The sequence below is a fragment of the Sordaria macrospora genome, chromosome 1, assembly GCF_033870435.1.
Source record: "Sordaria macrospora chromosome 1, complete sequence".
Taxonomy (NCBI): Eukaryota; Fungi; Ascomycota; class Sordariomycetes; order Sordariales; family Sordariaceae; genus Sordaria; species Sordaria macrospora.
In genome coordinates, this window is record NC_089371.1 from 6,265,679 (window position 1) to 6,291,146 (window position 25,468).

General features: G+C 53.5%; 7 protein-coding genes across 7 annotated transcripts; 2 read left to right on the plus strand and 5 right to left on the minus strand.

Moving 5' to 3' along the window:
- Positions 1-407: 407 nt before the first annotated feature.
- On the minus strand, positions 408-2,728 carry SMAC4_01357 (uncharacterized protein). The gene is made up of 2 exons (XM_003352475.2): positions 2,528-2,728; positions 408-2,466 (listed from the first exon to the last, which is right to left on the minus strand). The coding sequence occupies exons 1-2, from the start codon at positions 2,543-2,545 to the stop codon at positions 625-627; spliced, it is 1,860 nt and encodes a 619-aa protein (XP_003352523.1). The 5' UTR covers positions 2,546-2,728; the 3' UTR covers positions 408-624.
- A 319-nt stretch (positions 2,729-3,047) lies between these two features.
- SMAC4_01356 (uncharacterized protein) lies at positions 3,048-5,147 on the minus strand. Its single transcript, XM_003352474.2, has 3 exons — positions 5,046-5,147; positions 3,605-4,962; positions 3,048-3,545 (listed from the first exon to the last, which is right to left on the minus strand). Exons 1-3 carry the CDS (start codon positions 5,086-5,088, stop codon positions 3,213-3,215), a joined length of 1,734 nt encoding a protein of 577 aa, XP_003352522.1. The 5' UTR covers positions 5,089-5,147; the 3' UTR covers positions 3,048-3,212.
- A 1,709-nt stretch (positions 5,148-6,856) lies between these two features.
- SMAC4_01355 (uncharacterized protein) lies at positions 6,857-7,504 on the plus strand (the record flags this gene model as incomplete). Its single annotated transcript, XM_003352473.1, has 1 exon — positions 6,857-7,504. The coding sequence occupies one exon, from the start codon at positions 6,857-6,859 to the stop codon at positions 7,502-7,504; it is 648 nt and encodes a 215-aa protein (XP_003352521.1).
- Positions 7,505-8,727: 1,223 nt separating this feature from the next.
- SMAC4_01354 (uncharacterized protein) lies at positions 8,728-10,460 on the plus strand. Its single transcript, XM_066089574.1, has one exon. The coding sequence runs from the start codon at positions 9,012-9,014 to the stop codon at positions 10,272-10,274; it is 1,263 nt and encodes a 420-aa protein (XP_065945798.1). The 5' UTR covers positions 8,728-9,011; the 3' UTR covers positions 10,275-10,460.
- A 137-nt stretch (positions 10,461-10,597) lies between these two features.
- SMAC4_01353 (uncharacterized protein) lies at positions 10,598-15,518 on the minus strand. The gene is made up of 2 exons (XM_066089573.1): positions 14,682-15,518; positions 10,598-14,539 (listed from the first exon to the last, which is right to left on the minus strand). The coding sequence occupies exons 1-2, from the start codon at positions 14,894-14,896 to the stop codon at positions 11,353-11,355; spliced, it is 3,402 nt and encodes a 1,133-aa protein (XP_065945799.1). The 5' UTR covers positions 14,897-15,518; the 3' UTR covers positions 10,598-11,352.
- A 1,698-nt stretch (positions 15,519-17,216) lies between these two features.
- On the minus strand, positions 17,217-20,399 carry SMAC4_01352 (uncharacterized protein; the record flags this gene model as incomplete). The annotated part of the gene is made up of 1 exon (XM_003352470.1): positions 17,217-20,399. One exon carries the CDS (start codon positions 20,397-20,399, stop codon positions 17,217-17,219), a length of 3,183 nt encoding a protein of 1,060 aa, XP_003352518.1.
- Positions 20,400-21,395: 996 nt separating this feature from the next.
- Positions 21,396-23,667, minus strand: SMAC4_01351 (uncharacterized protein; the record flags this gene model as incomplete). The annotated part of the gene is made up of 2 exons (XM_066089572.1): positions 22,706-23,667; positions 21,396-22,634 (listed from the first exon to the last, which is right to left on the minus strand). Exons 1-2 carry the CDS (start codon positions 23,063-23,065, stop codon positions 21,396-21,398), a joined length of 1,599 nt encoding a protein of 532 aa, XP_065945800.1. The 5' UTR covers positions 23,066-23,667.
- Between the last annotated feature and the right edge of the window lie 1,801 nt (positions 23,668-25,468).

Here is a 25,468-nt window from a genome sequence, read left to right on the forward strand (position 1 = left end):
GCAACAAAGTATGAAGCATCTATCTGTAGGTCCCGTCCATCGTCACCTCCTCAGGGACAACTGGCGCTGGGCCAGCTGCCGGCCGCACCCGCCGTACCTTCCCTCCCGCCCCTTCATCCCATCTTCCACTTTAAACCCAAGCATATAAGGCACCCGGTTGGTCCCTCCTTCCAACAACCGCTTGGTCAGATGGCGCAGTGGTCTACTGTTCGAGTGTTCAACGGCTACTCACCATTACCTGTCCGGATCGGGAACGGTGCAGCGAAGTCACGTAAAGGTGTCGCCGTTCAACACCTAGTAGCCGGTCTACCTATATGGTACATGGGAACACTCCAGTCGACAGAAGAATTTAAAAATGGAATTAGAACGGATTACCATTGGTACCATCTGGACGAGCGGTTGTTGTTATTTTTTTTGCATCTTTTTTTTAGAGTGGTCTGGAAGAGGAGGCAGAGGTGGTGCGTTTGAATCGGGTGATGGTAATCTTTTTGGTTACTTTTCTGTATTCAATTGGAGGTCGATCGTGATATTAACATTCTGCTCGAGCTTACAACTACCCATTACAGCTTACCATTATGACAAAACCAGTCTCTCGTCTTTGTCCTGCTCACCTCAAACCCAAACTTAACAAACACTCCTATGAATACCCCCTCCCAGCCTCTTCTTCTCTTCCTTCTTCTTCTCCTCAGCTTTCCCCTTCTCTTCTCCCTTTTTCTCTCCCTTCTCCTCTCCCTTTTTCTCTCCCTTCTCCTCTCCCTTCTTCTCCTCCTTCTCCTTCTCCTCCTTCTGCTTCTTCTTATCCTGCTTCGTCACGGGCTTCCTCCGTCCACCCTGATTCCCTTGCAAGACACTCAAATCCACCTCGTCATTCTCCATCAGCGTCTCCGTAACCGACACCAAGTCCGTAACCAACCGATCGATCAGATCAAACGAGAACGACTCGCGAATCACCACGCGCAAAATCTCCGTCTGGTCCTCGTTGGGCGGCAAAGCGTAGTTGGGGATAATCCACTGCCGGGCACGCATCAAAAGGGAGACGGTCTCTTGTTTGACATGCGGGTATTCCTTCTTGAACTCGTCGGTGAAGCGGAACGAGACGACGGGGAGGCCGGGGGTGTAGTCAGCCGAGGTTTCTTCGCGGTCTTTATCTTTGGAAGCATCCTTTGAATCAGAAGCATGCGTTTTGGACTCTTCCTTCTCAGCCTTCTGGTCATTGTTTTCATTCCCAGAGCTCTGGTCATTCTTCTTGCTATCATCAGCGCCACTTAACCCAGCAGTCCCAGAAGCCTGCTTCTTCGGGGGCCGATGGATATCGCTAGCGCAGGTGTACCACCCCGTCGCCTCCAGCGCCTTTGAGAGCAGACGTGCGTTGGATAGACAGTTCTCCACCACTTCGCGGTAGCCCTTGAAGCCCAGGTGGATGAGGTTGTAGTACTGCACGATCACCTGCGCGCCAGGGCGCGAGAAGTTGAGCGTGTAGCTGTACTCGGTGCCGCCGAGGTAATGCAGCTCAAAAATCAGATGCTTGGGCAGGAAGGACTCGTCTCTCCAGACGATCCAGCCTACGCCGGGGGTGACCAGTCCGTACTTGTGGCCCGACACGTTGATGGACTTGACGCGGGGAAGCTCAAAGTTCCATTTCTGTCCGCCTGTCTTCGCATAGGTAAAAGGGGCGACAAAGCCGCCTGAGGCGGCGTCGACGTGGATGGGGATGTCGATGCCCGTTTTGGCCTCGAAGTCGTCGAGAATCTTGTGAATCTCTTCTACAGGCTCATAGTGGCCGGTGTAAGTGCTGCCCAAGATGATGAAGACGCCGATGGTGTTCTCGTCCAGGTTCTCCTTCACCAGTTCCGGGTCAAGGCAGTAATTGCTCTTGGCCGAGACGGGCAGGATGCGGGCCTCGACGTCGAAGTAACGGGCGAACTTCTCCAGGGCAACTTGCGCGTTGGCGCCCATGATGATGTTGGGCTTGTAGGCATCCTTGCCCTCGGCCCAGCGCTTCTCCTGCCAACGGCGCTTCATGGCCAAGCCGCCGAGGTGGACGGCCTCGGAGGAGCCGACGGTGGCGGTGCCGATGGCTTTCTCGCCCTTTTGGACTCCCCAGAGATGGGCGAGGATGCTGACGCAGCGGTCGCTGAAGGAGATCATGGCGGGATACTCGTCGTTGTCGGACATGTTCTTGCCCAGGTTTTCGACAAAGAGCTTCTGGGCGTTCTCCTCAATGTAGGTGTTGACGAAGCTGGCCATGTTGAGGTTCGGCCTGCCGTCTAGGTCCAGCTCGTCCCTGAGCATGGCGTAGACGGTGTCCCCTGGTGTGCCATCTTCGGGGATCTTGTACTTGGGAATGTCTTCCTGGCTGGCGTAGGAACTGGTGTAAGGTGTGAGATGATTCTGCTTCTGGCTACTGCTGCCCTTTTCTTGGAGCTTGATGTCCCTGAGGTGATGGACAATCTCCTCGGGATCAACCTACCGAGTATGTGTAAGTCAATAACTCGAGATAAAGGGTAGTGTTCAGGCTCAAACTGACGTGATGGCTTAAAGACATTGTGCGTGTAAGTGAAATGTGGGTCCTAGGAAGGAAGTCAAGTTGGTGTATGTTTGGTGGTTAAAGAGTGAATGCCGTCTTCCGAAAGCGCGTTTGCAGCCAAGAGATGTAGATGAACTAGAAGAGGGACTATTAGATGAACGAGAAGTGTTTAATATGGGTTAGTTTCCCAGTTCCGTGCGTTGAGAAACCATGGTCATTTTTTTGTAGGATCTTCTTGTTGCTGGACAGCGCACGCAGCCTATGACGACATGACTGGGGCTTTCTGAGCGCGCATTGGCAGCTGCAACCCCATCGAACATCTCTACCTACACAAAACTCGTACAATGGCCATCAAACCTGGAAGAGACCAAAGTCTTCTATAAAACGTTATTAATGGAAACCAGGCTTTGACATTCCGTTATTTAAGAGGGCCTAAAGGTCTTCGTAAGAGGTGGATATCCGATAAGCCTGGATGCAAGCGGATTCGTGAAGAGGAAGGAGGCCGGTCAGTCATTTTGTCCACAACTCTGGTATTCGATGGCATCACTGCAATGCTAACTGCCTGGATATCTTTTAAAACGACAAATTCTCTTTCCGACATCAAACACCTCATATCGGTATCCAACAAGATGGCCTCCTCAAGAACGCCTTCATAAAATCAATCGGTTGCCCACTGCTTCCTTGCTCAAAGCTTAGCACCCTGGGCACGTCTAGCCTCCCTATCCTTGTCCCTCAACAAGCGTCTCAAGATCTTTCCACTTGGGCTCTTGGGAATAGCATCAATGAACTCGATACCTCCCTTGAGCCACTTGTAGTGGGCCTTATGTTCCTGGACATGCTTCATAATCTCAGCTGCGATCTCCGCATCAGGCCGAGACGACATGGATGCGGGTGTGACAACAAAGGCCTTTGGCACTTCACCGTCACGGTTGTCGGGCACGGCGATGACAGCGCAGTCATCTACGGCGGGGTGGGCGAGGAGATGGGCCTCCAGCTCGGCGGGCGCAACTTGGTGTCCCTGAAAGAATCGCATGTCAGTACTTGCGAGAACGGAAGTGGCATGACCATTGTACGTACCTTGACCTTGATCAGCTCCTTCAGGCGGTCAACAATAGTGATATGTTCGTATCCCGCTGGCGACTTGGTAACAATGACCTCGTCTCCCGTCCGCATCCACCTTCCATCTTCGTCAAACACATACGCTTCGCTAGTGGCACGCTCGTTGTTGAGATACCCAAGAGTAACTGACGGCGACTGGACGAGAAGTTCACCGGGCACTCCGTACTCTGTGATCTCTCTCCCGTCCTGGTCGATCACCTTGGCCTTCGTTCCAGGGACCAGAGAGCCCGATGTGCCCTGCACAATATCATGCTCACTTGTCGTGCAGACAACAGTTGAAGTCTCCGTCAAGCCATATCCCTGGCCAACCTTCCACTTGGGGAACAGCTTGAGCAACTCGTCCTGCGTCTCCTTTCCGAGAGGGGCGGCACCCGTGAAGACTTGGCGGACACTGCTCAGGTCGAACTTCTTGAGAGTATCCCTGCTGCTCAACATACGAACGACGATGGGGGGTACAAGAGGGAGGTGGTTGATCTTGAACCTTTCAATGGCCTGAAGGAAGTCATTGAATTCGAACTTGGGTAGAATGATGAGCTCGTCGCCGCGCCATGTGGCAGAGTGAGCGACTACGACAAGGCCGTAGATATGGCTGAAGGGTAGCAACCCGAGCTCGACTTGTGTCTCGACACCATTTTTTTTGCGACCGACATCTTCAAAGATGCAGTATTGCATCGTATTGGCAATCACGTTCCTGTGGGAAATCATGACGGCCTTGGGAAGACCGGAGGTGCCGCTCGAGTAGCAGAGGAATGCGACTTGGCGGGCGCCTTGACCCTTGGTCCATTGAAGCGGCTCGAGGTCGGGTACAGAGCGGCCGAGCTCAACGAGGTCGTCGACGGTCTTGTATGGAAGCTTCTTGGCATGATGAGGGAGCTCCATGAGGAAGATCCTGTCTTGGGGAATTCCCACGGCCTTGGCGGCCTTCAGGGCGGTCTCTAGGACGGGTAGACATGTGAACAGGCACTTTGCGCCCGAAGAGCGAAGCTGGTGCTCGAGCTCACTAGCGTTGTATGCGACATTGGCGGGAGTTGCGATGCCAGACAAGCGGTGGACCGAGTGGAGCACAGAAACGTAGTCGATGGTGTTGAAAGAGAAGGCGCAGATGACCTTGTCCCAGGGCAAATCAGTGTTGGGCTCCCATCCCATGATCTTGTGGAGGGCCTTTGCGAGGAGCTCTGTTCTTTCAAAGGCCTGCTTCGCGGTATACGTCTTGCCGGTAAGACCACATGTCCAAGGGTTCCTGCTCTTGTCGATGGGACGGCGGCCATAGACTTCATTCTTCATAAATTCGCCAATGGTGACCGAGTCAGGAGGGTCTGTTGTTGTTGATGTTGTTAGTTGGAAAGCATGTCTAGAGGCGAAAAAGAGCCGGTAGTGAAATGGCTGGGCTGGAACGTACCGAAGGGGAGCTTGGGGGCCCAGGGAGGAGGATAGAAGACCATTTTGAAATAATTGTGAGTAGACTACGACGAGATGGTGTCTGTTTGGGAAGGACGACTCGGGAAAGCGAGAAGAGACTGAAGGAGGAAGAGAGGGGAGATTGGGGAAAGGAAAGAGAAAGAAAGAAAGAAAGAAGGAAGGAAAGAGAAAGAAAGAAAGAAAGAAGGAAGGAAAAAGGGAATCCATCGCGTCTTCTCCCCGCGCCCATTCCCCATCCATCAGTCGCCCTCCACCTCCACCAGTCCTGTTACCACCGAATCCTATCCGCCATCTCCCCGAGTCTTGGCCGCGGCTGGATGTCAATGGTCCACGATTGACCGGGCTTCTCCATTCACATTGATGCAGACGGAAGAGTGCTAACCAAACTCCGCACTGAACTTTCCGCCTCTAGGTACCGGATCCCCACTTCCCCACGTCAATTTCCCCAAGTCCTCGGCTATCAGAGTTTCAATCTGGGGAAACTAGTCCCACTCTTCCTCTTTCGTCCATATAGATGCTTTAGATGGAACTAAAGTCGCTACGGTATTATTTGCACTACACCATTCTACCAACAACGGCAATGGTCCCGTCTCACGATATCATCAACGCATTCCTGCCTTCTAGTTTCACAATGTCTGTTTTCGCTGCTTTGGCAAGACAAATCGAGAGGCTGAGAGAAGGGTGACAGTCACCGCATCTCTAACTGCCCCGCACGGCATCCATTATGCGGAGCTGTTAGTGGTCCACATAGTTCGGTTATTTGGAAAAGCGTCCGGGTCCAGTTCATCTCAACTCTTTCCTCCTGCATCAACCGGATTTTTTGTCACAACCCAACTCCACTGTCGGCCAGGCGCCGAGATTTCGATTTGAAATGCAAAGCCTCCGTATTGTTTGAGCACTTCCTCTCCCGAGATACCAATTCTCGGCGTGCCGATCAACATCATTCACAGCCGCCTCACATGTTTCGTCTGTGGGACTTTCGTTACGCGGCTGTGCTAGGATCGTAATATGTGGATGATGGGATGGAAGTTCACATTCGGACCATTGCCGTCCATCACCAAACGCTGTGCAACCCACTCTTTGAATTGTAAGCTTACATTTGATTATAGAGATAATAACCACATCCCGCGGTTAACCGTCACTTACCACCTTCCGTGGATTGGCAACGTCAATTCCGGGGAAAGGCACACATGTCAGCGTATCTAGGTCTAGGACGACGAGAGACGTGATATTCGTCACCAAGACTGAGGTTGCGGTACTCCAGATGTGTTAATCGGACTCATCACCGACTATGTCATATGGGCGAGGCCAAACCCCATGTCTTATGTGCAAATCTGTATTTCGTGGCGACGGACAATTGCACCGGCGAGAGTGATAAGAGATCAAGCTACAACTCTCAAGGCAATGGCGCTGATTCCCTTTGGAGGTTGCACTTTCCCTCTCAGCAATATCAGCAGTACGGCAATGTCAGCAGTATGTTCCTTCCTTGCGAATGATGAGACTTCTACCATTGCCCACCCGAGTGGGAAGGAGCGAACGCATCGATAATTTCCCTGCGACTTCCTGCTCGTCCCTTTCACGCCGCAAACTCGACCGAGGGTCGGAAGCAACCTCAGGGAGAAAAGTATTTTTTTCCCACGGGAGAATCTTTGAATTCGAGCACTCAACAGGAAAGCTCCCTGCCAAATGGGCCAGAATTTGAAGAGAGAAAGACAGAGCGACGCCAGCAACAACAACTTCTCTTCCCTCCCATCTTTCCAATCAAGAAAATTTCACCCAGAAACTCCCGAAATGGCGACGAAATTCACACCGATTAACCAGAGCCAGAAGTCTGCAGTTATCCGCCATGTTCCCTCCGGATCACAAGCAGTATCACCAGACTCGCCACCCATATCACCGCTTAGTCCGCCGCCGTCGTGGTTCAACGATGAAGATATGGAGTGTCCTCATACCCCGATCCGGAAGCAATCACCGCCCATGTCACCGTTTAGTCCGCCGCCGTCATGGTTCGACGATGAGGACATGGAATGCCCTCACAGTCCGATCATGATGCAGTCATCATCTCCGCTGGCTTCCCTCAGCAACTCGCTCCTAGTACGACTGGAGAGTAACCACATTGAACCTTCTTCACACTCACCATTTTTAGTGGGGCAAGCATTGGCACCTTCAACGCTCTTTTTCCCATATGTCTCGGCCCCTATTCTTCAGCAGGATGCCGGGCCAGCCACTCAAAAGCGTGGTTCAGAGGAGCTTGAAACAGCAGAAGTCGAGCGTGGCAAAAAGGCTGCTCGTCTTGAAGCTCACAAGACCCGGAAGACCCAGAAGACATCCACGCAAGACGAAGAAACCGGATTGTTGACTCCTGTCAGCAACGTCAGCGAAAGCGCGCAAAGCTCTACAACTCGCAGGACCGTCCGAGCAGGCAAACCGGAGATGTAGTCCAACCGAAGAAGCTGTTTGTGTGAGACACTGCCCATTTGCAAGCTGACCAAAGGAGCCTTCGTTCTCGCGATGACATTGCTTGTGGCTTCTTGGTGGATTTATGATGCAGTGATATGGGACGTCTTTGGAAGCCAAGTTATCACCTCATGGCTGTGAGTCTGCAGGATCACGTATATTATTTTCGTGTCACTAACTGATCGTTCCAAAACTTGGGTAGGCCGTGAAAGGGATACTCACCCAGGTTCTGAGATATTTGTTACGGACAAATAGCGGTCTAAAATACAATGGAAAGAAAGCTCTCTGCGACACTCCAAAACCGGCACCGCCGCCCTCTTGACGGCTTATCGTTTTCTGGTTATCCTATCCTAGTGCCGTCACCACGCGGTTGTCTTTGGGCTGACACATTTCGTTAGCTCCAAGGGACAAGGCGAGGGGAGGGGAGGGGAGCGAAGGAGGAGACAGGGAAAGGGGCTATCGACAGCCCAACCGGAATTGGGCACCTCCTTTGAGATAGTATCGTTTTCGAGAATCGGGCTGGGAGGCTTAGCCTGTTAGTCTGGCCTGTTGATTGCTTCCTCGAATTTCTTAACCGTTTATCCCACTTGGAGGTGTTGAAAGACAGGATGAAAGAGCATGGTATGAAAGCGGCCCGGTGTCGGTGATTTGGGTCGGGAAGCTCTGAAGACAAGTAGTCCAACAATTGAGGGTACAACTGCCCTCAACACAGTCAACACAGATACCGGTATTAGGCTTGAACTCACACTTGAGAATTTATAAGACTCAGTTAAAATGACCAGGCACCATTTGTAGCCGTTGCCGGCGAGAATCATCTCGTAGTATGTCGGCTGACAATGAGATACTAGACTCTATCTATGAGTCCCAGGTAGATTAAATGTGTTCTAGCTACTTTCCTTTCTATTAACAACCTCAGTGTATTATTTTCTCGGAACACACCGTCGTTACCACCCAAAAATAGTTGAATGCTGCTGTGTGAACTATGAATAGTGATAAGTGATAACACCGATAAGGTCAGTGATGTCATTGGTGCTTATCGGAGATCATGACCCACCGGGACGTCCGACCCCGCACCATTGCACCGTGCACCGCTCCGGTGGGGGACCGCCGCAGGGAAAGTGGAGTGCGAACCCGCGCGCTTACAAACGTGCGGGACGGAGCGGGGATCCGGCCGTGTTGACTTTGGGGCCAGAGTCTTGGCGAAAATGTTCCATTCTCTGCGATCGGCCTCGTCCCGTTCGGGAGCTCCAAATTATTCTTTTTCGGACGATCTTCTCTCCGCCCGCGCAGCATCCACCACCACCACCGAGTCACCGACGACCGACGCCGACAAGCTCCGGCCACAGCAACGACCACAGCTCAACCACCCCCTCCCCGACCCGATTCCTGACGAGCGGCTAGGTTTTGCTTTTTCCTCGACCAAAGCTTCAGTCACCCTCTTCCTCCCGCAGGTAGCTCGAAACAAGTCGACCGCAACCTCTTAACCATCATGACGCCCGCCGCCGCCGCAATGCGGATGCGCCTGGCCGCCCCTCTCCTCCGCCAGCGCGCCTCCCTCCTCCCTCCTTCCGTCCTATCCTACCGCAGCGCCCGCGCAATCCACTCTAGCCCACCCGAGCAAGCCAAAGTCGTCCCCGTCTACGGCACCGGCCCGCCCCCCGAGCCACCCAAGCCCGCCGCCGAGTTCGCCCCCTCCACCAGAGAGTCCGACCCTCCAACCCGCAACGGCGGCGCCATCCCCGAAATCCAAGAAGGCACCGCCGCCGACCCTTGGTCGCGCATCTCCCGCCGCAAGCGCCAAGCCGCCATGCTCCGCGCCGCCACGCTTCCCCCAACCGCCAGTTCCTCCTCCGGGCCCGGTGGCATCGGGCTCAAGCGCCGTTTCTGGAAATCCGTCACGGTGGTAACAAAAGACGACATGAACGAGATCCACCTCGACTCGCGCGCGCTGCGCCGTCCCGACACTAAATCCATCATCCGCCTACCTTTAACCAAACCCTCCCTGGCCTCGGCTCTGGCAATCGAATGGGACCAGCTCGTCTCTGCCCAACAAGCGACAAAGCAACACATGATCCCCCTGACCTCGCTAATCTGCCGCGCCCTCGACATCGCCGACGAAGACGCGCAAGGAAAGACTGCCATCCGCGATAGCATAGCCAAGGTCTTGCTGCGCTACCTCGACACCGACTCCCTCCTTTGCTGGGCGCCTGTGCCCCAGCACCCGGAAGATGGAAGGAACGACGCCGGGTATACCCTCAGGGAACTACAAGAGGAAGCATACTCCACCGTCGTCTCCTTCTTGACGACCCGCGTCTGGCCGGGCGTGACCATCGTCCCTGTGCTCGACGAGACAAGCATCATGCCGCGCCAGCAGGAGCCGGGCACGCGTGAGGTGGTGCAGGGGTGGATGTTGGGTCTTAGCGCGTGGGAGCTGGCGGCGCTGGAGAGGGCGGCGCTTGCGGGCAAGAGTCTTTTGATGGCGGCGAGGCTGGTGGTGGAGTGGAGCGGGGATGGCGGAAACGCTGTTGTGCAGACCCCTGAGGAGGAGGCGCTGAACAAAAAGAGGTGGGGAATCGAGGAGGCGGCGACGGCGGTTTCTTTGGAGGTGGATTGGCAGACAAACCAGTGGGGAGAGGTCGAGGATACGCATGATGTCGAGAAGGTCGATTTGAGGAGGCAGCTGGGTAGCGCGGTGTTGTTGTGTGCTGGGCAGGGGGCGACGGATGTTAGTGCCAACAAGGCGAAGCTATAGTATAGTTTTGGGTGCGAGTTCGTGGTTGGGTTGTATGGATAGGTTATACAAGTAGGTATAGGCTGGGGGTTGTGGTGATGGAGGCTGGCTGCGTGCGGTTTCTTGAGTATTGTATTAAAAGGTATTATTATTTGTTTAGCTGTGCTGTACATTGGTATTATTTCTGGTATATATAAAAGTGTGGAACTTGGTAAAACATACCTATGTTTGTACTATCGATTTTGCTTCCATACTGGACCTTGCTTGTGCTATATTTAAAATACTTGTCCGGGGGTCAAATCCAACATGAACCAAGCAAGCTCTGCCCCTTCTTTCTAACTGCTCTGAATGTCTGTTTGTCTGTCTGTCTGTCTATCTAGAAGGGATCATTCGTTCGGGTTTTGGGTACTACATCCAATCCAATCCAGCAAGGCAAAATTCCACAAAACGGAAAGGCGTCATGGTAGGTACTCTGAGTCTCTTTCTATACATATCCTTTTGGTTTTTTTGTCTTCATTTGTCTATTTCCAACCGCTCCATAAGAAAAAACAGTTGCTTTCTGTATTGTATACAGCACAAAGGAAAAGCAGTCCACGTATGTAAAGTTAGTCAGTAGAAAAGGGTAAAAGGTAACGTGGTGACGAAAAAAAAGAAAAAGAGATACGAATGAGTTATACAAATCCGCGCGCCCCTTTCCCCAGGTAATGTAAACAAACAAGACAAGACATAAAAGATTCCTTTTACAACGCTAACATTGGCTTAAACCGTTCCCCCTTCCTTCATAGCTTAAGTATCCTCCTCGCTAACCCACCCTACCATCTGCCATTCCTTTCTAGTGCTCCTTCCTGCTCCTGCTCCTGCTCCTGCCCCTGCTTCTGCTCCAAATTTCGAACCCCCATTAATCAAGTTAAATAGTCCAAGAAGAGTAAGTTAGTCTATAATGAAAAGAGTCTCAAAAAAAGAGAAAGAGAAAGAGAAACAAAAAATAAACCACGCACGTCCCGCTAAAGATATATTTTTTTTCTTCCCCTCCCCTCCCCGATCCATCTATCCGTCCATCAATCGCTCAGCTGCCCCCCTGGCAACACACACAGGTAGTTTAATAAGGAGGCTTCCCCACAGCCCCCATTCCCAAGTTCTTATTAAAATCGCCGCCATTAATCGACGCACTATCAATCCCCTTCAGCAAGGCTGCCAGGTCCATAGCGGGAGGCTTCTCTCCCAGCCACGAGGAGGACATTGGACCTCCCGCGCGAGAGCCCGCCCGGCTCTTGATGCTTCGCTTAGAGGAAGTTGATGGCCTGGGAAAGGTGTGCGTGGCAGTTTGGTGTTGAGTGCGGGAAGTCGTTCGCGAGACGGGGACGCCGAGGTTAGCTGCGGCGTTGCCGTTGGTGATGTCGTCGCCACCACCGGCGACGGTGGTGGGTTTTTCATCGTCGCCCGGTACCAAAGGTCCTCCGAACTTCAGCTGCTGACCTTGACGATCCTGGGACGTGCGGCGCGGCGGGCTGGAAGCAACCTGGCTGGTGTTATCGGGAGACCCTTGCCCGCCAGCAGCAGCTGGGTTGAAAGACAGTTCGCTGGGCGCCATGTCGTAGCTGACGAGGCTATCGTCGCTATCATCAGAATGCTGGAATCCGATGCCATGCGAGGTGGGCGGGGGCTGGAGGTGGCCGGACAGCACGGCCTTGAGCTGCTCCACGGACGTGACGGGTTGCTGGGCCTTGCCAGCCCTGTACGTGGAGTGGGCGGGTGAGCCGCCGGCGTTGCTGCGGATGCTGGTCTTGCGCGTGCGGCCTACTTGGACGCCGTTGGCACCTGCTGGGGAAGACGAAGGGCGGAGGTTGGAGTTGCTGGCGTATGGTGAGGTCACGCCGTTTACGCCGAGGCGGTTGTTGTGGTTGTTGTTGACCGTGTTCCGGTGAGTACCGGTTGTGCCGGATCGCGAGCCGTTGAGCGAGGCAGTCTTGCTGCTACCTGCTTGCGCGTTGGCGAGGACTTGTTCCCTTGTCCAGTCGCCGAGCATCAGATCACGGAACTGTGGTGGGAGTTCCCGCTGGGTCTCGGCCTTGGGAATCGTGCTCAACGTCGATCCAAGGATGGGGTGGGTGAAGTTCCGACCGGGACTAGCGGTCGGGCTTGTAGGAGGCGAGGTTGCCAGTTCCTGGTAGCCTGTGCAGACACATTCCACCAGGAGTGCGCGCTCATCAAACGGCAGAAGCGCCTCAGACTCGAGATCCTGGATGTTCATCTTTGGTGGCGGGCGTGCTTGGCCTGGTGTGCCCACGAGATCAACGGTAGGAGCGGGAATGTTGATACCCTCGACCCAAAAGTGCTTGCTACGGCGCCTGATGATCTCGCCATGGATCGCCCTCCCCGGAGCAGTCCCTTCGCAGTCAAACTTCTCTGTCAATGTCCAGAGATAGCCATGCACCAGACTGCCAATGCGGACCTTTCCAAGGGGCGTCTCAACCTCTTGGATATCCTCTTGGAGTCTGAAAATCATGGGAATACCAAACTTGGCAGCATTGACACCAAGCTGGCTCACGAGCTTGGCCAAGAGCACGTGGAGCAGTACCAGATCATTCTCGTAGTCCACAAACTGCAAAGCATGGTCGTAGATAGCAAGGTGAAGCAGCTGCAAGAAGTGCGAGCGCGGCACCTTTGCTGACTTGTCCACCCGAGCAGAGGCGCTCGAGACCACCCGGCGAGCAAGGTTAGCCTCCTGGACAGCCCGGTTCTTCAATGTTGCCCTGGCAGATTCATCCCTTGCCAAAGAATCTGCTGCTGTGGTCTCCCGATCCAACCATGTCACGACGGCATCCACGTATGCCTTGCGCACGAGGCCGTCAGGATCCCGCAGAAGCCATTGGGTACCATCCCAGGTCTGGATGGGAACGCGGTTTCTGGTGAGGTTAATGTTGCCGCTCATCTTTGTGCGGGGGTTGGCAACCCGAAGAATGGCCTTGATGGCTCTGAGCGCCGCGATCTTGGCGACAGTAAGAGCGAAAAGGGACTCGAGGGGCTGGTCCTCGGTGGCCTCTCCGTTTGGCGAAGAGTTCGGGGGGGTGGCCGACTTGGACGGACGTAGCTTAAGCAAAATCGTTTGGATCATGTCCGAGATCTGGTCGGCGTAGTAGACGTGGGTCGCCAAGTCGCCGATACACTGTTGCAATCTGAACAGCAACTCTCTGCGCTGTCCAATAGCCCCCTCATTGTTGCCAATCTCCTCCTGCTCCACCCGCATACTATCCGGGTCCCCTGGCATCTGAACAAGCCTTTGCATACGGCCGAGGAGGTTGATGAGAACGTCCATGACGCTCAGGCCGATCAAGTTGACGTCCGAGCGCAAAAGGGCGCTGATCATGGCGGCCTGGATGTTGTGGTGTCGCAGGTTGTCGTCGGTCAGGGGGCGTTGCGCAAGCACCTCAATGGCTGTGAGGAGAATAGTGAATCTGTCCGCCACCGGAGCCCATCGAGCCGCCATCAAAAACACCTTGATCGCCCACCCACTGTCCTTCCCGTGGGCATCCCTCTTGATGACCTGTTCGTTCTGGTCCACTCGCTCTTCGATGAACCGGAGCAGAGCAATGGTAGGGTTGTGGGTCTGCGATCGGCTGGGCGCAACAAAGACCTGTCGCAAGCACTGAATGGCCAAGACGCCGATATCCTCTTCCGCCAGCTTGTCGACGTCCACCGCGGTTCCCAGGAAGGCGATGGGGTTGGGGTGGCCCGGCTCACCGCCGCTCGCTTCGGATGCCTGGGCCGCGGCATTGCTCGTCCTCCTCCGCAACAGCGGCGCATCCTCGACCGTGTCTTCCCCGTCGGCTCGCTGCAGCAGAATGTCGAGGAAGTCTTCGTTTTCTGTCCACAGGTTCTCCAGGATCATGGGGACAATGATGTCGTACTGGCGGGCAACCAGGGAAGACAGGGCGTCGGAAGAGGCGACACTCCTAATGGCCTCCAAGCCGGCGTTCCTCCATCGCAGAGCGATAGGCTTACTATACACTGCCTTTCCAGCTGCGGGACGGGTCGAAGCGAGAGAGGCGTACTGCTGGACCACAGAAACGTATTGGCGGAAATAGGCCTGGTCGGCGGCGAGCGAGGTAGGGTCATGGTGCTCACAAAAGGCCTGGAAGGTCGGGATCGAGGACTCGACCATGGTGATGTCGCTCGACTTGAGGACCTGTTCGAGGATGCTGAGGACACATGATGCGAACAGGGGGAGGTCCTTGGGAGACTTTTCGATCAGGGCGGCGAGGATCTGGAGGGTAACCTGGACGTTACTGTTTGTTGTGTATGCAATGCACTCGTTAGTCTAGTATCCTTCAGAAGAAGAAGTTGTGCAACGAGACGTGGGGTTGGTGTCGGTGATTTGTTTGTTGCATTGCATATACAATGATGAAGCTTAGTGGTAAGTATGCTTACCCTATCCTCTGGCGGTAGACGTCACTGGCAGTCTTCTTCTCGAGGAAGCTGCCGACTTTCTGGATTTTGGCGCGGCGCGACTGGCAGTAGAACAGGAGGTAGCTCAGCTCGCTCGAATTGGGCTTGACATCGACAGCGCCCTTGATGGTTCGAGGGTAGCACTTGAGGACCAGGACCTGGTGCTTGGGCCGACATTTCTGCTGAAGGGCGTTCATTTTTTTGATTGTCAAGTTGTTTCTGTTTTTTTGATTCAGGGGTATCGGTTGTCGAAGAGATTGTCTGTCTGGCTGGCGGGATGTTCGGCTCAGCTGGGCAGCTTCTGACAGTTCGCTGCTCTTCTCACAAGGCAACGTGGTGCCTGGGTCGTCGGGCGGTCGTAGTCGTTCGGTCCTCTGCTTGCAACATGGAGAAACCTGCAACTTGGGCTGATGACGGGTCGGAGACGGACGGACGACGGAAGAGAAAGGGTGAGATAGGATAGGGCAACGGTGTCGTGGTTGGCAAAGAGCCTGGGCCTCGGAGTTTTTTTTGTTTTTGCTGGGCCTTGCCAGAGTCTGACGGGGGCGTGGAGATTGAAATGAAGGTGACCTTTGTTTGGGTCGGCGCAATCGCAGGTAATCTTGTTGTAGCACCCCAACAGGTACCCCAAGCACGGGATTTTGCGCAAAAAGGTACTTGTGAAGCGAGCCTGAAAACGGATCCGGGGCCTGAAGTCAGCGCGATATGGGACCCCTGCTAGAGCAATGCAAGACCGATAATTAGCTACGGGTATCCGTCGTGTTGCGCACGCTGGGGCTATGCGGAAAAGCGAAGATTTGATCCAGAAATTGTTGGAGGGGTCGTTTTTGAGTAAAAAGGTTTTAGGCGCCTTGCGTAATGACTGTTTCTCCAGAAATGATGACGGGACTTGTCTCCTTCTTTCAAGTTCCGAGTCCGTTGGTTCTGGTTGTGACTTGGGAGAGAGTGAGATGATGAATTGCGGTTAACATGCTGTCCTGCTATTGGCTGCTCTCGAGGCGCATGTCAATCCACGCTGATCATGTAATTGTACATCATCGCCCGCCCGTCCATGCTCCTTTTCCACCTTCCATTGCATATCATGTCGAACCGACCGCTTGGGACGGAACTTGTGTTTTTCTGTTTTGATGTCGACGATGGACATTTAGTTCCGAAAAGCATCAAACTGAAGATTCCAAAATCTGAAATTGAACAAGAAAGTTTGAAGCAAGTGTCCGCAATCAGCACGCGGCAGTTTCAGGTAGAGGTACCTGCTTTCTCTTGGCCGTCCATTGTAACTTGTACCAACCAGGCTGTTCCCGTCTCGATTCCCTTGTGTTCCGTTCCCAGTTCCCACCAAGCGCTCCATTCCAATCTATCTCCATTTCCAACGCCAACTTCCATGAACGGAACCAACGCTTCCATTTCTTCCCTTTCCTTCCCGCCCAGGCACCTCACCTCACCGTCAAAGTGGGAAAACGTGTTTCACTCACTCCCACTTCATTGAACGTTTTCATCTACCTACCCTGAGCCACCTACCTATCCACCCTCCCACCGCCGCTCTTAAAGTCTTGGAGATTCAAGCGCCAAAAGCACAACATAGCGCATGCAGGGCCCAAATCTCCGGCCTCCGTACCGGACCACCCGCGGGTGCCGGGCCATCCTTCCTCTCCCGTCTGCGCAAATATAATGCCTTGACCAGGTATGTATGTGTTGTGTGTACCAAGGTACTGTTCAAACAATGCATCAAAGGCCGTTATCAGGTGATACCACCAGATGCACAACTTCCGTGAAGGCGTTTTGGAGCGAGAGGAGGGGGTGTGTTGATCGACACACCAACCAATTGATTTCCGACGTCATTCCCATCATTTGGCTTTCTCTCGGGCCTTCTAATGGTTTAGCCTGTTCGTTCGTTCGTTCGTTCGTTCGTGGTGGCCTTCATTAACGCCAAGGGATTTACAAGACTTCATCGTTGTTTGTATCCTTAAGACCGTCCTCAACCTCAGCTTCACCGAGCAGTCCCTCCCTCGTACCGGACTCGGGACTGTGTACTAAGTTGACACATTTGCGCTCCATCACACTCGGCTGCTTGTACCATATGCGATCTACCGCTGTGTCTAGATAGGGCGTAAGCTGAGTGGTTAATGATTTACAAGCTGTCACCATTGCAAGGTGTAACTTTGTTTTTGGATGCCTCGACTTTCGGCTGTTTTTATATCTCTATTTGGTTTCGTTCATTTCGTATCTTTTGATAATTCCCATAACCATAATGTCGTCAAGCTGAATGAGCAGCAGGAAGACTATCTACCCTACCGACCCGATTACACCTCTCTACCTAGACCCTTTTCCCTATCCCATACTCCGATTACCGTACCTGTCCTCTAGTAATTCCCTTGTGCATGTCGACCCCTAGCAGAGCAAATGCAGCATGCTGTACACCCATACAAAAGAAATGATATAGTTCAGTAGTGAGACCTGACACTAGTCAGTCATATATTAGCTGTGCCCAGAGTTGAACTCTCCTGCTCCAAAATAACATTAAAGAAAGGCTGCCGCGCTGCTGTCACTGCTCGCTACTCTCTGACGAAATCCTCCCTCCAGTATCTGCGAGATCTTGAACTTTCCCATGCCCCTATTGTCTGCCACTGCTCCAAATTCTGGGCGTACATGTTCATCTTCAGAGGAGTCAACTTGTCTATGACGATCAAGCGCATTGCCGTTCTGCCTGGTAGACACCGGTCCAAACTGACGTTGAACTGCCGCACTTAAACCAGGACTGGACGTGATCGAAGGTGACATGTAGTGACCTCTATCGCCACCAGAACGCTTAAGTGGCGAAGGGGTGCATCTCAAAACACTCTTTGCGGGAATAGGAGGAGCGCCTGGGCTATCATTCTCGAGCATAGCTCTACCGGAAAGAGGTGGCGTGGTACGCTTGATAGAGCGTTGTTCTGGCGATAACTTCACAACGTTGGGCTCGATTGTCGCCAAGGGAGAAATCGGAAGTGACGGTCGATGGGTTGGAGGATAGTACACCTCATCCTCCTCCTCGCAGTCTTCGTTGATCTGCGTTGACTCACGCACATGACGATTGGGAAAGCTATTGGGCATCGTAGGAATGGCGTACTCAACTTCCACTGGAGTCGAGGGAGATGATTCATTCTTGCCAACATTTGCTGATAGCCACGTCTTCCAGTCAACAGAGCTGGCGGAAGACTCAATCCGATGGTCCGCCGGCTGGTAAGCCAGAGGTGAGCCTACAGATCTCCTGTTGCGAAGACTGTAGCTATCATCCATTGTCCCATTAGATAGACCGGGTCCAATTTCGTCTGTGGAATACACACTCTCAGTGTAATCGTTGTTGTCCGTTACCTCGGCCCTATCCTTTGAGGCAGGGTCGAACTGACCAGAGTAGCGGACTTGCGTGTTGTCATCGGAGCTGGTATAATGGATCGACTCCTGGATTGCCTGTGCTATAGCACTGTATTCGGCCTCCATGGACTCGCGTAAACTACGGCGGAACGGACTTGTTGTCCGGAACAGATGTGACCCGGGTGTGTTTGAGGCGGCTGAGTTCTGACCCAGGTTGTCGTGGGGCTGTTGACCTCCAGACTGATAATCCTGAACTTCAAGTGGATGACTGACATGCTCTGTGAAGGGATCTTGATGTACTTTCTGTGAGTTAACTGCGGGAGTAGGGGCGGTCTTTGACCTGCCAGCTTGGAATGTGGCTCGAGCTCCTTTTGCTTCGCCCCATCCGGTTTCAACCGACTGTGACGTCGTGGCAGACGAAGAACGCATTGCCTCTTGGTGATCTTGAGCTTCTTGATATCCAGACAAACTGCTCTTTCTTGGAGCGCGGGTTGGAGTATCGATATGATCTGTATCTAGGTGAAGATGTTGTGTTTTGCCCAGAGATCGAAGCGAAGATCTCTCACGAAGAGATCCGTGGGGCACACTCCCAAATTCGCGTTGCTGTTCCACTGTTGAGAACGTCTGATTGTGCATATCGCGCACCCGCTTCATCAACGCAGAGTAGACTCGCTGGCTATCCACGCCTGGACCAGGCGGGTTAGTTTGTGTGGTAGAGCCGTCAAAGCGTTGAAATAGGTGAGCCCCGAGGGCTTGTCTGCGAATCGACGGTGAGGGAGCGTGCGGGCCGCCTTCCTTGATAATGGAAAGACGTTGCCGCTCCCATTCTCTCCATTCTTCTTGTTGCTGACTGGTAAGTGTGCTAGGACCCGAGTGCACCCAGGTGGTCAATGATTGATCATCCGAGACATTGCGTTCTCGTTCACTCCTGAGACTCTCAAGGCTTCCCTTATTCGAGTGATGGAGGTTGGATGGGACAACCTGAAGGGAGGGGATCTTTGAAGGCACTCGATGAATCGAGCCCCATTCGATCTTCTCCGCGACCTCTTGATCCGATGCTGTGGAGTGCATTGACCCAACATCGTCAACGACATGGGTTCTCTGAGAGTCGATGTGCTGAACCGGGATTGTGCACGAGTCCTCGGATTTGGTGAGATTGAAGAAACTCTTCAGCTTTGTTTTCAAGGATTTGGAGACCTTCCTGGCCTTGTGCTTAAAGCCATCGTCTTTTCCCGATGGTGTGGTTAGAAGCGTCAGGTTCTGGGTTGTTTCAGCCAAGTCATCGCCACAGCTGGCGCTTCGAAGCGTCTTTCGCAACTTGGGCTCGGCTCTTCGATTCTTTGAACTGAAGATTGTTGAAGCTTTGGATACAAGGCGTGGTGTACCTCGTTCGCTGGCATGGGACCTATCTCCCAGCACACTGGGGGCTTCAAGGGGACTATGCATTTGGTCCATGCTGGTCCTATGTGTGTCAGACCTGGAGTGAGTGCTCCGAGTCCTCAAGAAGCTCATCGACTTTGGTGTCCTCAGTGGTGGCAGCCCCGTCATGGGATCATTCTCCTTGCCACTGGAGAGCGCCTTGTGGCTAGAGTTACCCAGCGTTGACCTGGAAGGGGGCACTCTACCATCAACAAACGACACGGCGTCGTCTTGACTTTTTCTGCTCTCGGGATCTTCGGAGGTGAACATTGATCTGGACCTTCTGATACGACGGTATGAAGATGGAGCAGAGGCGATGTTATCTTCTGGCGTGTAGTAATCTTCGCTGGCGACAAGAGCATGGAGATAGTCGGCTGCAAGACCGGTGACGGGAGCTGAAGGCGAAGTCTTGGGGGGTTGGTGTGACTGGTGTATAATCGAAAGCTCTTTGACGTTGTTGGCCAAGCTATAACTGTGAACGCTGCTAGAATCTTGATCGTTGGGTTGTAGTTGCGCAGTGGCTTGGGAAACGTCCATGGAGTTTCGTTTGGTGTGGGAGTAAGCCCCTTGACCAAGGCGTCTCTCTCCTTTGACAGAACATGGTCCCATAAACCGCACGCTCTGTCTACGGTGAAGATCTTGGCTGTTTTCCCGTCCGTGATGAGGAGTATTGCTCGCTTCAGGTTTAGTACCGCTCCGAGCTGCTTGTGTCCGACGTGGAGAGCTATCGGGTGTCGGTGGAAAGAGTGACATGTCTGCCTTGGCACTCCGGTCTTGAGCTCGAGTAAACGCCTGACAGGCCGCAACCTGGGCGTCTCGTTGAGCGACGGCTGGATCGAGGTGTTCGAGATGGACTCCGTGGGTTGCTGACGAAGTTGATTTGCGGCGTCTGAGATCCGGCTTGGACTTGACGCTCTGTCGACGTAGCATCGGATCTGACTGACGGGGGCAGCAGCCCTTTTTCTTGGACGTAAAAAAGGGTAAGGGAAAGAGTAATTATTAGATCCTTCGTTGATTGCGAATTGACAAGCGATAGCCTCGTGATTGATCCGCCGTAAAGCTGTGCATCTAACCCTATTTCAGGCGAAATGAGGTCTTTTGGATCGGCGACACACAAGAGTTTTGATGGAGCAACTTGGCACGGGAGTGAAATCCCAAAGAGATGAGGGAAAATCCAACGACATCTTGTGAGGAAATCGCCATTGACGCCCTTTTGTGTGCAGCCATGATAAGGGCAGTCGCCAGAAAACGACTCGGGAAGTCATGATGACCGAGGTCGGGACCGGTTCTCGCTTCGAAGAGAATCCATAAACTTGGAGGAAGGTGCATCGCCGTTACTGCTATCACGCAATGACCTCTGGTTAGAGCCTGTGGAAAGCGCGAATCGATTTGCGCCTGCCACGTCAACCAACCGTAATTCTGGAGAGAGCGAACCTCGAAGTTGGTGATCCAGTCGAGATGAGCTACATCTGGGATGTCAGTGGAGTGCACGGAGATGCCCAAGATAGAATTCTAGGGGACGAGGGGACGTACCTTGGATCGCCTCAGGGGTTCCGAGAGCCGAACCGAGAATAACTCAAGATACGCGAAAACATCATAACCGGTGCATCTTAAGGGTATTTGAACAAGCACAAATAACAAACTAGGGAGAGTAATTGTGTCAAAGGCAAAATAACCTTGTGTTTCTCATGATGGATAGATAAGTACCTGATTACGTACGAAAATGCATGCCATCCCAAACTCATCAGTGACCCATATTGTGCATACTGTACATGAAAACTCCTGGGGCTGTCCCACGCCCATCCGAAACCTATCCCAAAACCCAGAACAGTGCCCGTCCCAACCTAGTTCCAAAGAGGGCATCTGAAAAGCCCAGCCATAGTCATTGCGCTACTGATGACACGCTATTAAAAAGTATTCATCCCTTTAACGAGCGATCTCCTCGAGGAACTCCTTGAGCTCCTCATCAACCATGTTGTGGATCTTCTCCGAGAGCTTCTCAGCCTTGTCGGAGAGGGAAGAGACACCCTTGACGACCTTGCCGGAGATGACCTCGTAGTCGTGCTCAATAGCCTTCTCAAGCTCAGAGACGGAAGAGATCTTGTCAGACTTGGCCTTGGGGGTGGCCTTGTAGCTACCAGCCTCGACGATGGCAGAGTAGTTGCTGCAGCCACCACCGTTCCAGGCGAGGAGGTTGGGGGTGTCACGGGGCATGTCACTGAGGGCACCGACGGTGGCGATCTTGAGGAGGTTGGCCTTCATCTTCTCGGGAGAGATCTCAGCGAGAGAGTACTCAGAATCGCTGGAAGGCTGAAGAGAAAGGTAGTAGGCGAGAAGGCCGCAAATGTGGGGAGAGGCCATGGAAGTGCCAGAGATGGTGTTGGTGGCATACTTGCTGCCGATCCAGGTGGAGAGAATGCTGAGACCGGGAGCGAAGATGTCGGTGCACTTGCCATAGTTGGAGAAGTAGGCACGGCTGTCATCAATAGCGCTGGCACCGACGGTGACGGCCTTGGCAGCAGCAGCAGGAGAGTAGTTGCAAGCATCGGCGTTATCGTTGCCAGCAGCGACGGCAAAGTGAATGCCGACGGAGACAGCGGCGTTGACAGTGTCATCAAGAGCCTGGGTCTTGCCACCACCAAGGGACATGTTGGCGACGGAGCCCTTGAAGCCCTTGCGCTTGCCATCCTTGGCAGCCTTGACGTTCTCGATATGGGACTTGGCAGCCCACTCAACACCGGCAACGACATCAGCCATGGTGCCAGAGCCGTTAGAGCGGAGGACCTTGACGGCGTAGACGTTGGCCTTCTTGGCAACACCGTACTTCTTGCCAGCGATGGTGCCGGAGCAGTGGGTGCCGTGACCGTTCCCATCGACATCAGCATCGCCGTTGGGGATGGTCTTGCCCCACTTGGCACGGCCCTCGAAGTCCACGTGCTCGGTGTTGGTACCGGTGTCGATAACATAGGCATCGACACCCTCGCCACCCTCAGCGGCATAGAGGTACTTGTTGAAGGTAGCGAAGCTCAAAGTATCACGGTGGGAGATACGAGCCAAGCCCCAAGGAGCGGACTTCTCGATATCGCTGTCGCACTTGCCCTCGGCATCAACATCTTCCGAGATGCTCATGGTGTGGACAACGCTATCACGCTCGATGTACTCGACCTGTTTTGGAAAACGCGTCAGTAAGGTTTCAGGGCTGCCGGTGTGGATAGCGGTGGCGTTGTGTGACTTACATCAGGGTGCATGCGAACAGCCTCAATGGTGTCCTCGTCAAAGTGACCAGAGTAGCCCATAAAGTCCTGGCCAATCTTGTATGTGTGCTTGAGGCCGCGAAAGACATCGTCGACCATGGGGATCTGGCTACGCTTCTTCAGATCCATACGGGAGGAGTGGATCTTCTGGATCCATGTGTGGTGGTCCGACACCTTGTCATCGGTGACGTGCTTCTTGAACTTGATGATGTAGGAGTTGGGAACGACCTCGGCGTTGGAGGACGAAAGAATGGGGGCAGCATCGCCATGAATCGACTCATGGTTGACTGCTGGGGCCGCCGCAGCACAGGCTGCTAGCGATAGAGCGAGAAGGCCTCTCATGTTGTGTGATTGATGACCGATACCAACGAAAGGAACGGCGCGAAGTCGGTTTGGGCTACGACTTCAAAGAGGATGAAAACTGGATGTGAATGAAAAGAATAATAAACCGACAACGACGAAGCTCCTCGATCGTTGGCTGGTGATGATGATGATGGGACAAGGGATGGGTGGACAGGCGGATGAAGAGGAAAGAAGAAGGGAAGGCAAGCTCAGTCGAGGAAGCACGGGAAGGACGTCCTGATAAAGAACAGGACGGATGCGTAAGCGTGCACGGCCTGGTGCTGGTGGGTGCTGTTGCCTCAGGGAAGCTCCTGTCACTCAACCCGCAGGCACCCCCAAGCCCTGGGGACGCCCATCCCTAACCCGAACTGGACTAGCCAAAGGCGGAGCGACCAATGGTGTGAGTTCGCGCTTGCTCCACAAGGGGGCAACAGGCCTGCATCCGACCGATAAGAGCGGTCACGTCGCGGCTTATCAGTCAATCACTCAATCCAAGTCCATTGCCCCGGTCAATCAGCTTGTCGTCTGTCGAGACTCGGAACCGAGAACCAGCAAGAGATGCAAGGAGATTCAGACCTCCTGCATTGGTTTCGACACGTCAACAATCGAACGCTTCGAGAAGAGGACTAACGATGGCCAGCACCGAAGCAAAAGTCGCCGCATTTCCCGGTACCGGATGAGGGATGGTAAGTGGTTTGTAGGCGAGTGTCGAGTGTGTTGATTGCTTGTTATGAATGACACCTCTACGGGCCTGGATGAGGTGACAACAAACGGAGCGGGTTCCCACCTGTTGTACGGACTACTGCGCTACACTAAGCTTATCCTATGTGTACCCTACAGTACCTATCTTGATATCGACAATGTATATCGATGATCCATCTTTACCATGAGCCATCCATTCTGGCCATCCCAACCTGCCACACGCCTGCGACGCTTCCCCGGCAAGGCTGCCACCCAGATCGTCAACCGCCAACCACACCTGTGGTCACGCCCTGTCGTATCGGTTTGAGAAGGCCGGGGTCATTTCGTTGTTTGATTTGTCCAAGCTATATTGAGCTTCGGAGCTTCAGGACCTTGAGGCTGTGAGGGCCTGAGGCTGTGAGTAACCGCAACCGTACACCATGACAGGTGAGACACTGTTTCCACCTTGATAGGCATGCCTGTCGAGCGGATTGATACTGTGCATATGGTACCTTGATCTATCGTCCTCTCAGGTGTCTCTTCTCGCTCAGGACGCCTCGCTTCATCAGTATCTGCTCGCAAAGCAGGTCACCGACTGATCCCAATGATTTGTCTTTTGGTAAGCGATCCGACACTGTCCTTGCGAATCCAATCCAGCTTGCCAGCATGCCAAGTGCGAAGCCAGGGGCGGGGGATCTCCGCACCGGAACTGGAGGTCAAAGTGGTCATCTGGCATGCGGCACGTGCCAGGTTGTAGGAGGCCCCTTGTCCCCCACACAATCAACACAGCACCCCCGGGCCCTTGGTTACCAGCCCCTACCAGCCCTTCTGACTCAGTTGATGCTGAGCACCGGAGGTGACAGCGGTCATATCTCACTGTGTTGCACCAGGAGAGCGAGTTTGGCTCGGGTGGCTCAGGTCTTTGATGGGTTATCAATGCATCAACCCAGTTGCAGCAAAGAATACGAACAACGACGAAGAATCGAGTTCTTGGACAATGCCATCTTGTTGGAGTTTCGCTGTGTTTGGAGTGGTCAGTGAGTCAGGCTCCACGGGCGGCTGCCACGGCCAAGGGAATGAAGAGACCCTTGCGGCCTCGGAGAAGCTTAGCCCGCTGAAGCCGGAACCTTGATGGTTCTGGGGACTCGCCAACGATTACATCATAGCGCTATCTGCCAGCAAATAACCCTCCGGGGCCTGGAATCACCGCTTTTACGGTTGCATTTTGCGTGCTCCTCCGGTTCCCTCGAAAGCGGAAGCGGTGAGATGATGAGACGAGCGATTGGAGATTATCAGCGAGGTCCGCCCCGTAAATCCAGGCACTTTGTCGCGTTAGTTCAGGGACGCGAGTGGTGCGTTGGATGAGTGGACAATGAATGGCCCATTAACACGCAGGCACACGTCGAAGCAAGCAGCGTGTCGCGTAAGTGGAGCTCTGGGATCAGACCAGGGTTCGTTATCGGTTTCGGCCGTTATCAGCTACCAATCAGTATCCCAGAAGGGATGATGTAATGGCCATTCAGGCAACAGACTGCCTCGACTGCCTTGGAAGAGCTGAGCGTTGAGGCCATTGGGATGGTTTGGAAGCGTTTCAGGAGAACCGTTTCTTGGTAGAGTTGGTTTCTTCAGTACGCTCTTTGTGGAAGTGAGTGAAACACTCGATATTTTTGTTTGCTTTTCAGGCTGTTAAATGGCATGACAACCGTCAATGTTGACTTGAGA

Excerpts from the sequence above, each read along its gene's own strand:
- SMAC4_01356 (XM_003352474.2), bottom strand. The coding sequence starts at position 5,088 with ATGGTCTTCTATCCTCCTCCCTGGGCCCCCAAGCTCCCCTTCG. Across the intron at positions 4,963-5,045 it reads GGCCCCCAAGCTCCCCTTCG|ACCCTCCTGACTCGGTCACC; the intron begins GTACGTTCCAGC and ends CAACAACAACAG. Across the intron at positions 3,546-3,604 it reads AGGAGCTGATCAAGGTCAAG|GGACACCAAGTTGCGCCCGC; the intron begins GTACGTACAATG and ends CGATTCTTTCAG.
- SMAC4_01354 (XM_066089574.1), top strand. The coding sequence starts at position 9,012 with ATGACGCCCGCCGCCGCCGCAATGCGGATGCGCCTGGCCGCCCCTCTC.
- SMAC4_01353 (XM_066089573.1), bottom strand. The coding sequence starts at position 14,896 with ATGAACGCCCTTCAGCAGAAATGTCGGCCCAAGCACCAGGTCCTGGTC. Across the intron at positions 14,540-14,681 it reads GTCTACCGCCAGAGGATAGG|TAACGTCCAGGTTACCCTCC; the intron begins GTAAGCATACTT and ends CACAACAAACAG.